Source organism: Gymnoscopelus braueri (assembly GCF_963280865.1).
Source record: "Gymnoscopelus braueri genome assembly, chromosome: 12".
NCBI classification, from domain to species: domain Eukaryota; kingdom Metazoa; phylum Chordata; class Actinopteri; order Myctophiformes; family Myctophidae; genus Gymnoscopelus; species Gymnoscopelus braueri.
In genome coordinates this window covers 52,528,760-52,541,259 of record NC_137614.1, presented here as the reverse complement: position 1 = coordinate 52,541,259, position 12,500 = coordinate 52,528,760, and the positions used below count along the sequence as shown (strand labels likewise).

The 12,500-nt window shown below is 41.2% G+C and overlaps 1 protein-coding gene across 1 annotated transcript in view; it reads right to left on the bottom strand.

Annotated features, from left to right (window-relative positions):
* Positions 1-3,448: 3,448 nt before the first annotated feature.
* The window catches only part of xkr7a (XK related 7a), a gene marked incomplete at both ends in the record, with an annotated part of 14,354 nt that continues 5,302 nt past the window's right edge, over positions 3,449-12,500 (bottom strand). The window contains 3 exons of the mRNA XM_080444072.1: positions 3,449-4,230; positions 4,709-4,957; positions 11,113-11,312. Of these exons, the coding sequence (XP_080300198.1) occupies positions 3,449-4,230; positions 4,709-4,957; positions 11,113-11,312 (1,231 nt within the window). The remainder of the gene's footprint in view (positions 4,231-4,708; positions 4,958-11,112; positions 11,313-12,500) is intronic.

The following is a 12,500-nucleotide window of genomic DNA, read 5'->3' as shown; positions in this document are numbered from 1 at the left end:
GTACATTTTGATACGAATACTTTTGAATTCCGTACTTTTACTTGTAACAGAGTACTGCAGTATTGATACTTTTACTTAAGTAAAACCTTTGGGTACTTTTTCCACCACTGCATACATTCATACATACTGCAAATATCATGTAAATGATGATGGTTATTGTTGAAATAGGTGAACCCGTTCTGCAGGGACATGAACCCGTTTAGAATGACACTGATGTTGAGGCACGGCCTCCCAAAACCATGGATTTCTTTTTGTAAACAAACACAAATATCGTAGTTCTTTTTTTTCTTCTTCTTCTTCTAGCTTACCTCAAATAACAAATATTTTTACGACAGGAATGTTGTTAATCCCACTGACTGACACCTTGAAAATGCTCAGAACCTTTGTAACAAATATCACATTTTCAACAGTTTTTCTCTTTCTTTTCCTTTTGTACATTCCACTCATTAAACTGCCGTTCCAACTTCAGGACCATAATAATAATAAGACTTCGGTGTGAACCAATATCGACACAACATCAGGTGACCTTTTGACCTCACGATTTACCGCAAGATGCACGTCGCTGTCAGGCAGAAACCTGGTATCTCCATATTTCAGTTTCTTTTCATAAATTAATGCCCTTGGGTTGTATACTTCGCCTTATGACAGTGCCGCGCAAAAGTAGCGGAAAAACGATGCGTTCGTGAGCTTTTAGATCTGCTGTGGTCGTCCATGGGTTTTATGAACATCGTCTCTGTCGAGTGGAAACCTCATATGTCCCAAACTGTTACTTTTCAGGATTGAAATTAGAAAACATCAAACGTAGCAGATCTACAAGCTCGAAACGCGTCGCTTCGCGCCGCGTTTCGAGCTTGTAGATCTGCTACCTTTGATGTTTTTGTGTGACGCTGTAGTATGATCAAGTAGGACGTTAATTTACGAAGAAACACAAACGGTTAAAATACGGAGATATGAGGTTTCTGCCCGACAGCAATGATACGTATAGAGTTGTTTTCCCCCCATTTCCTGAAAAGTGAGGACATACATAACTCAGGACATACATAACTCAGGACATACAGGGTTTACGCCCGACAGCGAAGACGTTGAAGACTCAATTTAAGTCGTACAGCTCGACGGGCGTGGCTCGCCGAAAAGAACAGATTTTCAAGTGTCGCGAGCTTGAAGATCTGTTCTTTTCGGGCGGGGCGACACCGCAGAGCTGCTGAGTCTAAATGAGGCGTGAAGCACCGTGGGTGGATTTGAACCCACACAAATAACAGATCTACAAGCTCATAGTGCGGCACCGAGTGCCGCGCTATGAGCTTGTAGATCTGCTATTTTTTGAAAAATCATGAAAATGTGTGCAAATCTTTGAATACATATTTTTTTAAGCCAACATTTGTAACTCAAATCTTTGCTTCATGGGGGTCCCTGGAACAACACATTTAGAGATGGGGGTCCGCGGCCAAATCCATATCTAAAAATGTTTTCTAAATCCTAACAGTATGTTGCTATATCAGTGCTGCTCCAACTTTTCCATGTCAAGGACCCCCAAAATGATTTGTATTTAGCCACGGACCCCCATCTCAAAATATGTTGTTCCAGGCAGTGTTCATTTTGACAGCAAATTCAAATGAGTCTTTTGAATAAAACACTATTTAGTTTCAGTCATATTTCAGTCATCTGATTTGTTTTTGTCTTAGTCTACACTTAGTCGACTAAATATCAAAATCGTAGTCTTTTAGTCTTAATCTTAGTCAACATAATTAACACTGGTTCCAGGGGCCGCAAGAAGCACAGATCGGAGTTAAAAATGTTCACTTTAAAACATATACATATATATATATATATTCAAAGATTTGCACACGATTTATCAAAAAATAGTAGATCTACAAGCTCACAGCGCGGCACTCGGTGGCGCACTATGAGCTTGTAGATCTGCTATTTCTGAATGGCCCAAAAAAATCAAAGAAATGACACAGATGCGTTCCCGGTCTTAATGGGTTAACGTGGCCTGTGCTCTTCTGTAGAGTTCACTGACCAGCCAATCGGTGTCGTTGACTCTTTTACTAACGAGTCCCATGGCCAGATCCCAACACTCAAATTCCTGCCTTCTTCACCTCCTCGCCTCCTCGCCTCCTCCGTCCTCTGGCGTAACCCGGAAATCGTTTGTGTTTTCAAATTGTAATTTAGCTTTTGGGAGGAACCGAGAGCGAGGAGGCTCTCCCCAAGCGTCTTGGAGTGAAGATCAGCAAGGAGCATGTGTCCAAAACTTTACTTTTCAGGATTCAAATTCAAAAGTAGCAGATTTACAAGCTCGAAACGTGTCGCTTCGCGCCGCGTCTCGAGCTTGTAGATCTGCTACTTTTGATGCTTTTTGTGTGACACCGTAGCAGAGTCCTGCACGGGTCCAATTTTGACGCCCCGCGCCCCGCCCGGCCCCGCCCGTCAATAATCAGATCCGTAGACCGACCCGTCACTCGTGATTATTTCAAAATAGGAACCAGACCCGCCCTGCCCTGTCAAATAATGGACCCGTTGTTCGCCCGTTTACCCCGTGATCACATGCAGAGTTTGAGAATGTAAATAGCCTTCAGACAGTCAGTCGCTCAATTTAAAAGTGTGTTGACTTGAAATGTGTTGATAAAGATTGCAGCGTTCAACAGTAGAGCTACATTCAGTGGTTCAGGTTCGTTCAGAAATCCGCACGCGAACGGAGGAGCGAGTTTTAGCCACGTGCGAGAACGCGCATACACGCAGTACGCAATGTGTTGTTTATTTTGAAGGTTTAACAGGACGTTCAAGGTGTTTTTGTGAGTTAAGATAACTGACCGGCGTGCTCTATGTGTTAAGTTACACAAGTGAGGTTGTTTGGGCGGAAACAGTACTCTCTGATTTTCACAATAGAATGTTACCCACCCACGTTTAGTTCAGAACCGCCCGTCCCCGTCCCCGTGAACTTAAATAAAAGTATATTTTTCACCCGTCAAACGCGGGTACCACTCGGGTATCTGCGGGTACCCCGCCCGTTGCAGGACTCTGCGCTGTAGTACGAACAAGTAGGGGCGTTAATTTACGGCAAAACACAAACAGTTAGAAGGTGGAGATAGGAGGTTTCTGCCCGGTGGTCCAGCTGTGTGCAGTCACTTCAAAATGACACAGACTCAGCGAGGAGGAGCGTTCCCATTCCTCTGTTCTCGCCTCCTCTCCTCCTCGCTCGGAGGCGGGGCTAAGGCGCGAGGAAAAGGAGGAACGAGAGAAGGATGGGAGTTTGAGTATTGGGATCGGGCTGCTCTTTGACTGCTTCTCTGTACCTGACCCCTGACCCTGAGACATGATACAGAACCCACATCCACCCCGTAGAAAAAGAAACAGACTAGATTCTCCCTCCAGGCTCAGCGAGCGAGCAAGCGTTCGTCCGTTCGTTTAGTTTGTTCGTTTGTCCGTTGGTTCCATCAGGGAGACGGTCTCACACGGTGGTCTCGTACTCCATCACCTCCTTGGGCGTCCCCCCCCCCAGACACCGGTACTGGATGCGCGGCGTGACGGGCGCGGCGCCCTCCAGCACCAGGATGGTCTTGCGCAGCCGGCGGTCGATGAAGTGTGCGTCCCACGCCGGGTACCTCTTCCTGGGCAGGTCTATCCGGATGACCGGACGCCCCTCAGTCCTGCCGGGGCTGCCGCCGCCGCCGAGGCGGGGGGACGCCGCCGCGCGGGCTCCGCCCCCACGCACCTGAAACACGTCCCCGACGATCCCTCCTCCCCCTCCCCCCTGCTGCTCCGCCCCTTTAGTCCTCTGGAGGGTCCTCGGGGGGCTGCTCACCACGTCGGGGGGGAGGGTGGAGGCCGGCGAGCCCAGGACGTCCGGGGCCACCCCCCCTCCTGCCTCCTTGTCCTCCATGAAGCCGCCCCATCCCGAGATGGGCCCGTCAGGGTGCAGCAGGCAGTAGTAGACGATCATGAAGAAGGTTCCCAGAGCGTAGCTAGTGGCCACGGCGCACACCAGCACCACGGCGGTGAAGTCGGCGGTGCGGTTGCTGTTGCCGCTGTGCGGCGTCGTGCCGCTCCCGCGGTACACGTACCAGGCGGCGGTGAGCGCCACGTTCTGGGCGAACACGGTGAGGCTGTAGAGCGCCATGCGGCAGCGCGTGCGGCCCTCCCTCACGCTGAACCAGCAGAAGATGTAGACCACGCCCACCATCATGTTGTAGACGATCTCCTCCCACTTGGACATGCAGAAGTCCGTCTCGCCTGTGGGGTCCAAGAGGTGCCACAGTTAAAGGTAGTGTAAGTGATATTGTTTTTGTTAAAAAGTTACAAGCTTTGTGCAAGGGATAATGTACGGGTATGTGGTCATTATTGAAAAATAAATCCCAACAGGGTGATTATCCACCAACACGGAACGGAGGTGAATAATCACCCTGAAAAGATTTATGTTTCAATAATGACCACCTAACCGTACATTATCCTGCTAATTACTGTTTTTTCATGATTTTTCAAAAAACAGCAGATCTACAAGCTCATAGCGCGGCTATGAGCTTGTAGATCTGCTATTTTTGAATAGCCCAAAGTATAAGATAATGTTTAAGGTGGTTAACATATAAAAATGACAGTTGCTTTCCCTCAATGGGTGAAAAAAAGTGCTTCTCGATTATTCGATCAATCGGAAAAAAGCGCCCGCTCGAATAATCCCTGGAGAATATAACGGGAGAGTTTTCAGCCCTTTCACCTTGGATGATCCAGAAGGTCATGAGGCACCAGTGTGTGACGATGAAGATGCCAAAGTACAGCTGGAAGACGGAGGCGAACAGGGCGAAGGCCAGGGTGCGCGCGGCGATGCTGAACAGGTGCCACAGCATGTGAACCACCACCGCCTTGTAGCTCATGGAGCGCTTGTCGTCCCGGCTGTCCCTCAGGACCTTCTGGTAGGACGACATCATCCACGACAGAGACACCAGAGAGGCAGACGCTGAGAGGCCTGGTGGAGGGATGGATGGATGGATGGATGGATGGATGGATGGAGGGATGGATGGTGGATGGATGGATGGTGGATGGATGTACAGCATGAGAAAATGGATGGAGTTAATAGGATTGCAGTATGGAAGGTAAATACCAGTGGTGGAAAAAGTACTCAAATTCAGTATCAAGACATATGTAGAAATACTTAATTACAAGTAAAAGTCCGGAATTCAAAATTCACATAAGAGTAAAAGTACAAAAGTATTGGTATCAAAATGTACTTAAAGTACCAAAAGTAGAAAGTACTCATTATGCAGAATGTCCCATTTCACAAGCTTTCAAATGTATACAATTTATAAAAAATCTTTTGAAAATAGCAGATCTATGCGACGCATTGTGAGCTATCGGCTATTTTCAAATGGCCAAAATATATATAGGGTTGAAGTGGTTAATGTAGGTTTTGTAATAATAATCAAAATCTACAAAGTAAATGGTAACTAAAGTTTTCAAATAATTGTAATGGAGTAAAAGTATGGAGTTACATTTGTGTCTTTATTAACCAAACAAAAGAAAAACATTTGAGAGAGAAAAAATATAAACAGAGCAAAGAATAGTTTTGAATGAAAACAAATTAAAACAGCAAGCGAAAAATTATAATTTGTAAGCAAAGGAAATTATATAAACAGAACAAAAAAATATTTTTAATTAAAACAAATTAAAAACGCAATCAAAAAAATATATTTGCAAGCAAAAAAATATAAGATTTGAAAGAAAAGAAAACATTATTGAGAACAAAACTTTTAAAATTCAAGAGTAAAGAAATAAGGAAAAACTGTTTAAACTACATAAAACAAAATACTTAGTAAAATGATTGGGAAATAAAATGTTTTTAATGTTTTTTTCCTCATTTGCGAATGAAAGTTGTTTTTTCTGATTGCAAAATGCCTTCTCTCTCAAAACCTATGTCTTTGGTCTCGATTTTTTTTCTCTCTCTCTTGGATTTGTTTGTGTGAGGGGTTAAAGTTCAGAAGGCGGGTCCTACGCTGATAGATGTAAGACACCTCTCCATTGGTCACTTGGAATCTGAGTGACAACTCCCCCTTCCTTATGTAGCTTGTTGAATGCAGGGATGGAGGTGTGTTACGGCCAGCATGGTTTTTTGATTGATTGAATTATATAAATATTGTGAAAATAGCCGAACTTCAAGCGCACAATGCCTTAAAAAGGTCTTAAAAGTCATTAAATTGTCACTTTAGAAATGTGTTACCCTGTATACACTTATACTGTATAGGTTGGTTTGTTTACTGTTGAGAGAGAAAACAATGTTGCCCATTAAGCTAATCTGGGGACCCCCTCTGAGGGTCCCGATCCCAAGTTTGGGAACCACTGGCCTACTATAACAGTAACAACAATACAACAATTTTAAATACAGATCACAAACTGTAAGTAGAACAGAAACCTAACATTAGGGAATCATCTGAATTGCTAATAGCCTAAAATGCTCAATATTGTAACGAATAGTGTAGCGTCCAGAGCTGGAATGGAGCTCTGACCTCAGTCCCAGAGGACCACAATGGAAACAAGCCTTTTTGTGTTATCCTTATAACAATCATTGTACAATTGTACCTCTGTATCCTACTGTTAATAAAGTATTCCATCAATCTGTTTACTCAAACTGTTTACTGTACATATTTTTTTTGTTTTTGTTTTTATTATGTTTTGCATAGTAGTGTATATCTGTCTGTCATTAAATGTCTCTATGAATTGAGTACAAAGGACCCCAATGGAAACAAGTCATCTTTCTTAGGTTTTAAATACTCTTAGCTGACCTTGCATTATACTTTCATGTTTTTTAGTTTTTTTTGCAAACTGCTAATAATAATAATAATCAAAAAACCATGCTGGCCGTAACACACCTCCATCCCTGCATTCAACAAGCTACATAAGGAAGGGGGAGCTGTCACTCAGACTCCAAGTGACCAATGGAGAGGTGTCTTACATCTATCAGCGTAGGACCCGCCTTCTGAACTTTAACCCCTCACACAAACAAATCCAAGAGAGAGAAAAAAAAAATTGAGACCAAAGACATAGGTTTTGAGAGAGAAGGCATTTTGCAATCAGAAAAAACAACTTTCATTCGCAAATGAGGAAAAAAAACATTAAAAACATTTTATTTAGCACAACACATTTTATTACCCAAACATTTTACTAAGTATTTTGTTTTATGTAGTTTAAACCGTTTTTCCTTATTTTTTTACTCTTGAATTTTAAAAGTTTTGTTCTCAATTATTTTTTATTTTCTTTCAAATCTTATATTTTTTTGCTTGCAAATATATTTTTTTGATTGCGTTTTTAATTTGTTTTAATTTAAAATATTTTTTTGTTCTGTTTATATAATTTCCTTTGCTTACAAATTATTATTTTTTGCTTGCTGTTTTAATTCATTTTCTTTCAAAACTATTCTTTGCTCTGTTTATATTTTTTCTCTCTCAAATGTTTTTCTTTTGTTTGGTTAATAAAGACACAAATGTAACTCCATACACTGGCCTACTATAACAGTAACAACAATACAACAATTTTAAATACAGATCACAAACTGTAAGTAGAACAGAAACCTAACATTAGGGAATCATCTGAATTGCTAATAGCCTAAAATGCTCAATATTGTAACGAATAGTGTAGCGTCCAGAGCTGGAATGGAGCTCTGACCTCAGTCCCAGAGGACCACAATGGAAACAAGCCTTTTTGTGTTATCCTTATAACAATCATTGTACAATTGTACCTCTGTATCCTACTGTTAATAAAGTATTCCATCAATCTGTTTACTCAAACTGTTTACTGTACATATTTTTTTTGTTTTTGTTTTTATTATGTTTTGCATAGTAGTGTATATCTGTCTGTCATTAAATGTCTCTATGAATTGAGTACAAAGGACCCCAATGGAAACAAGTCATCTTTCTTAGGTTTTAAATACTCTTAGCTGACCTTGCATTATACTTTCATGTTTTTTAGTTTTTTTTGCAAACTGCTAATAATAATAATAATCAAAAAACCATGCTGGCCGTAACACACCTCCATCCCTGCATTCAACAAGCTACATAAGGAAGGGGGAGCTGTCACTCAGACTCCAAGTGACCAATGGAGAGGTGTCTTACATCTATCAGCGTAGGACCCGCCTTCTGAACTTTAACCCCTCACACAAACAAATCCAAGAGAGAGAAAAAAAAAATTGAGACCAAAGACATAGGTTTTGAGAGAGAAGGCATTTTGCAATCAGAAAAAACAACTTTCATTCGCAAATGAGGAAAAAAAAAATTAAAAACATTTTATTTAGCACAACACATTTTATTACCCAAACATTTTACTAAGTATTTTGTTTTATGTAGTTTAAACCGTTTTTCCTTATTTTTTTACTCTTGAATTTTAAAAGTTTTGTTCTCAATTATTTTTTATTTTCTTTCAAATCTTATATTTTTTTGCTTGCAAATATATTTTTTTGATTGCGTTTTTAATTTGTTTTAATTTAAAATATTTTTTTGTTCTGTTTATATAATTTCCTTTGCTTACAAATTATTATTTTTTGCTTGCTGTTTTAATTCATTTTCTTTCAAAACTATTCTTTGCTCTGTTTATATTTTTTCTCTCTCAAATGTTTTTCTTTTGTTTGGTTAATAAAGACACAAATGTAACTCCATATAAAAGTACAACATTTGCCTCTGAGATGTAGTGGAGTAGAAGTAAAAGTACTGAACATTGGAAATACTCCAGTAAAGTAAAAAAAATACCTCAATATTGTACTTAAGTATAGGACTCGAGTAAATGTACTTAGTTACTTTACACCACTGGTAACTACATCTCACTTGTAGAGCACATTTCAACAACAAGGCACTTCAACGTGTTTTACACAGACATTAAGATACAATAAAAAATAAAAAAAACAGATATACAGTTACAGTGCAGAAGAGAAAGAAAAAGAAAAAAGTAACAGCAGTGTCAAACAGAAAGGTTTTTAGTCGTGTTTTAAAAGAAATAAGAGTGGCAGCAGACCTGCAGTTTACTGGGAGTTTGTTCCAGATATGTGGTGAATAAAAACTAAATGCTGCTTCAACACGTTTATTGACCTGAGAGGTCTGGATGCTTCATGATATCGCACAAGATAAACCATTTCAACATTTATAGACCAAATATTTGTGTAAAAGTGTACCCCGGCCTTACCCCGTACTGTTTTTACGGGGTAAAAACAGTACATAAGAAATATGTATCTGAATCTCCCCCCCCCCTCTCTCTCCCTCTCTCTCTCTCTCTCTCTCTCTCTCTCTCTCACTCTGCCTGCAGTGCTGTCATGTGATCTCTGATCAGCTGATCTGTACAGTGTGTAGAGTTCAGAGATCCCATAGCCCGGAGGAGACAGGGCGGTGTGGACCATGGGCTGACACTGCAGCATGTTGTTGGTAGCCTCGCGTAGCCAGACTCTATCACTGCGTGGATATGAGTCTGGTGCTTCTATGAGGACGTTTTATTTATTTACAACCAGACCCACATCCAACGGTACAACGTTCCAAAAAAAATATTTCATGGCGACCCCCGTCCGCTTGTTATAGGCCGTTGAAAATAGGACGACTCGTCCAAAATGCTAGTAAAACACAGGAGGCGAGATACAGACGATTTCCCAAAGACGTTAAACAGGAAGTCAATGGAGCAGTACATCTTGTACATCGTACAGCAGTACATCGTCCTTGGCATGCTGAGCTTTTGGAAAAAAAAGTCGTGAAAATCATCCTTGGCCAGGGCCGGCCGCTGCTATAGAGACACACGGCCGGAAGCGGAAGGCCTACAAATTCACGCCCACTTTTGAGATAGCGCCGCTACTCGAGGTCCGTTAGAACGATGAACTGCAGCTGCCAATGCAATCCCTAGGAGAGGATATGAGAATTAGCCTACTTTTAAAATATTCCTACATTAACTGGAGACGATATTGATTTAAATAAAAATATGTTTCCAAATGTATGGAGTGTCTTTGTCAACATATCTTCTTGTTTTCTTAATAGTTGATGTGTTTCACATTTAATTTGCCACTTTAACGAGTTACCCATAATGTTAACACAGCAGAGGCGAGACGGCAGACAGACAAGTTGTCGCATTTCAGTGACATCACTGTCTTTACGAGCGCCCAGGGCCAACCAGTGGCGTACCCACTGTAGAGACAGGACAGGCGGTTGCCTGCCCAACTAAGATCTCGCCTCCCCTAAAAAAAAAAAATAACCCGAAAAGGTGTCAATGCGTGCTTAATGTCCTCAAAGTCACGCATCCAACAAGCTTTGAACTGAGCAGATTGGACTCTCTGTTCCAGAGATAATGACCAAACATCTTGATAACGGCCACTTTTGCCAGTTTTCTGGGTATTGAAAACCTCAAGGGATGCGTCCGTGACGTATATACCATGCGACCACTTAAACTCTAGATCTCCGATGCTAGCGGTTTTGACATACTGATGGAGTATATTATAGTATATTGCGGGTAGTATATCGAGATGGCAGATATGGGACATTAAAAAGGATAAATTAAACAAATGGGACACTTTGTTAGAACACAAAAAAAATCGCTACAGCTTCAGTAGTTAACCAGTGAAATTATGGTATTTTACAATGCCTCTCATAGAGATTGCATTGAGAGCTGCAGTTCATTGTTCTAAAGGACCTCAAGTAGCGGCGCTGTCTCAAAAGTGGGCGTGAATTTGTAGGCCTTCCGCTTCCGGCCGTGTCTCTCTATAAGCAATATAAGCCGTCACTTAGGGCCACAACCACTAGGGGGGCCACAAAAATAATAATAATAATAATAATTTACTTTCATATTGTAATTTTGTCATGTATCTCCTATCCAACAACTAGCGTTATTATTTTAATATTCAATAAAAAACAAATTATCTCATGACATAATGATTTTATAATGGGGGTGTTTGGGGGGGGGGGGCACCAAAAAAAATCTTGCTTAGGGCCACGAAAACCCTAGGGCCGGCCCTGTCCTTGGCAGTGAAAGAGTTAAATAAGCTTCATTGCTTGGACAAGACACAGAAATAAAAATACATTCATTCATTCATTCATTCATTCATTCATTCATTCATTCATTCATTCATTCATTCATTCATTCATTCATGCATGCAGTGGCAGGACTCACCCTGTAGGGGGAGCACCTGGCTGGTGTGGATCATGATGCTGAGCTGGAGTACCAGCTGGGGGGCGCTCTTCAGGAAGGACTCCAGCAGCCGCAGCATGCTGATGTCGGCGCTCTCAAACATCACACGCCAGTAGAAGTGATGGCGCTTGTGGTCGCCGCGCCAACGGCTCTGCACGCCCAGGTAGAGGGCGTGGACGTACCTGGACACATGACATCACACACACACACACACACAGTTACATGTATGATTCTGAGATGTTATATCTGTGTATGTTAACGTACGCCTCTGAAGGGCTCAATATCTAAACGTATGTTGATATTAATGTTTCTGTGGATTGTATGTTCTGTATCTGTATCTGAAATCAAGGTTAAAGGTTCAAGGTTGTACTTTATTGTTACATCTTGTGTACAGGTACATAAGAGTAAAACTTATTTTGTTTCGGCTTCCTTCAGACAATGCAGCAGCATTAGGTAATAATAACAATAGAATAATGATAGATTTAAAGAAAGAGAGTGCAAGAAGAGCAAAAAGAGAATAAAAAGAGCATCATCAAATCAAAATGTATATGTGCATAAAAATAAAGAAAAAACGTGGTATGTTGTTTACACCAGTGGTTCTCAAACATTTTCAAGGACCCCCAAAATGATATGTATTTGGCCGCGGACCCCCATGTCAAAATATTTAGTTCCAGGGACCTCCAGAAGCAAAGATTTGAGTTACAAATGTTTGCTTTAAAAAAAATATTATATTCAAAGATTTGCACAAAATGTTCACGATTTTTCAAAAATAGCAGATCTACAAGCTATGAGCTTGTATATCTGCTATTTTTTAATAGCCAAAGCACAAAAGGTTAAAGTGGTTAAGATTATTGTTAAGCTATATTAACACATTTTGCTGGGGACCCCCTGGAACCTCCCCCAAGGACCCCTGGGGGTCCCCGGACCCCACTTTGAGAACCAATGGTATACACCACCAGCGATGCTTCTTCAGTAGCTGCCGCCTTTGTGTAACTTTGTGTAAAACAACGTCACAGTATATTCTATATACAGCAGAATGTTCATGTTTTAACTGTATCTTATAGGCTCTGCTTCTGCCTCTGGTCCTCTATAAGCTCAGTGAACCAATGCCTGTACACACTGCTTAATTAGGTTCACACACACACACACACACACACACACACACACACACACACACGCACGCACGTACGCACACAATCAGTGGTGGAAAGTAACTAAGTACATTTACTCAAGTGCTGAGTACTTGTGTATGTCATTGTTTTTCTACTCTACTACATCCCAGAAGCAAATGTTGTACTTTTAACTCCACTACAATTATTATAGGTACTATAGTTACTTTGTAGATTGAGATTATTCTTTTATTCTATTAT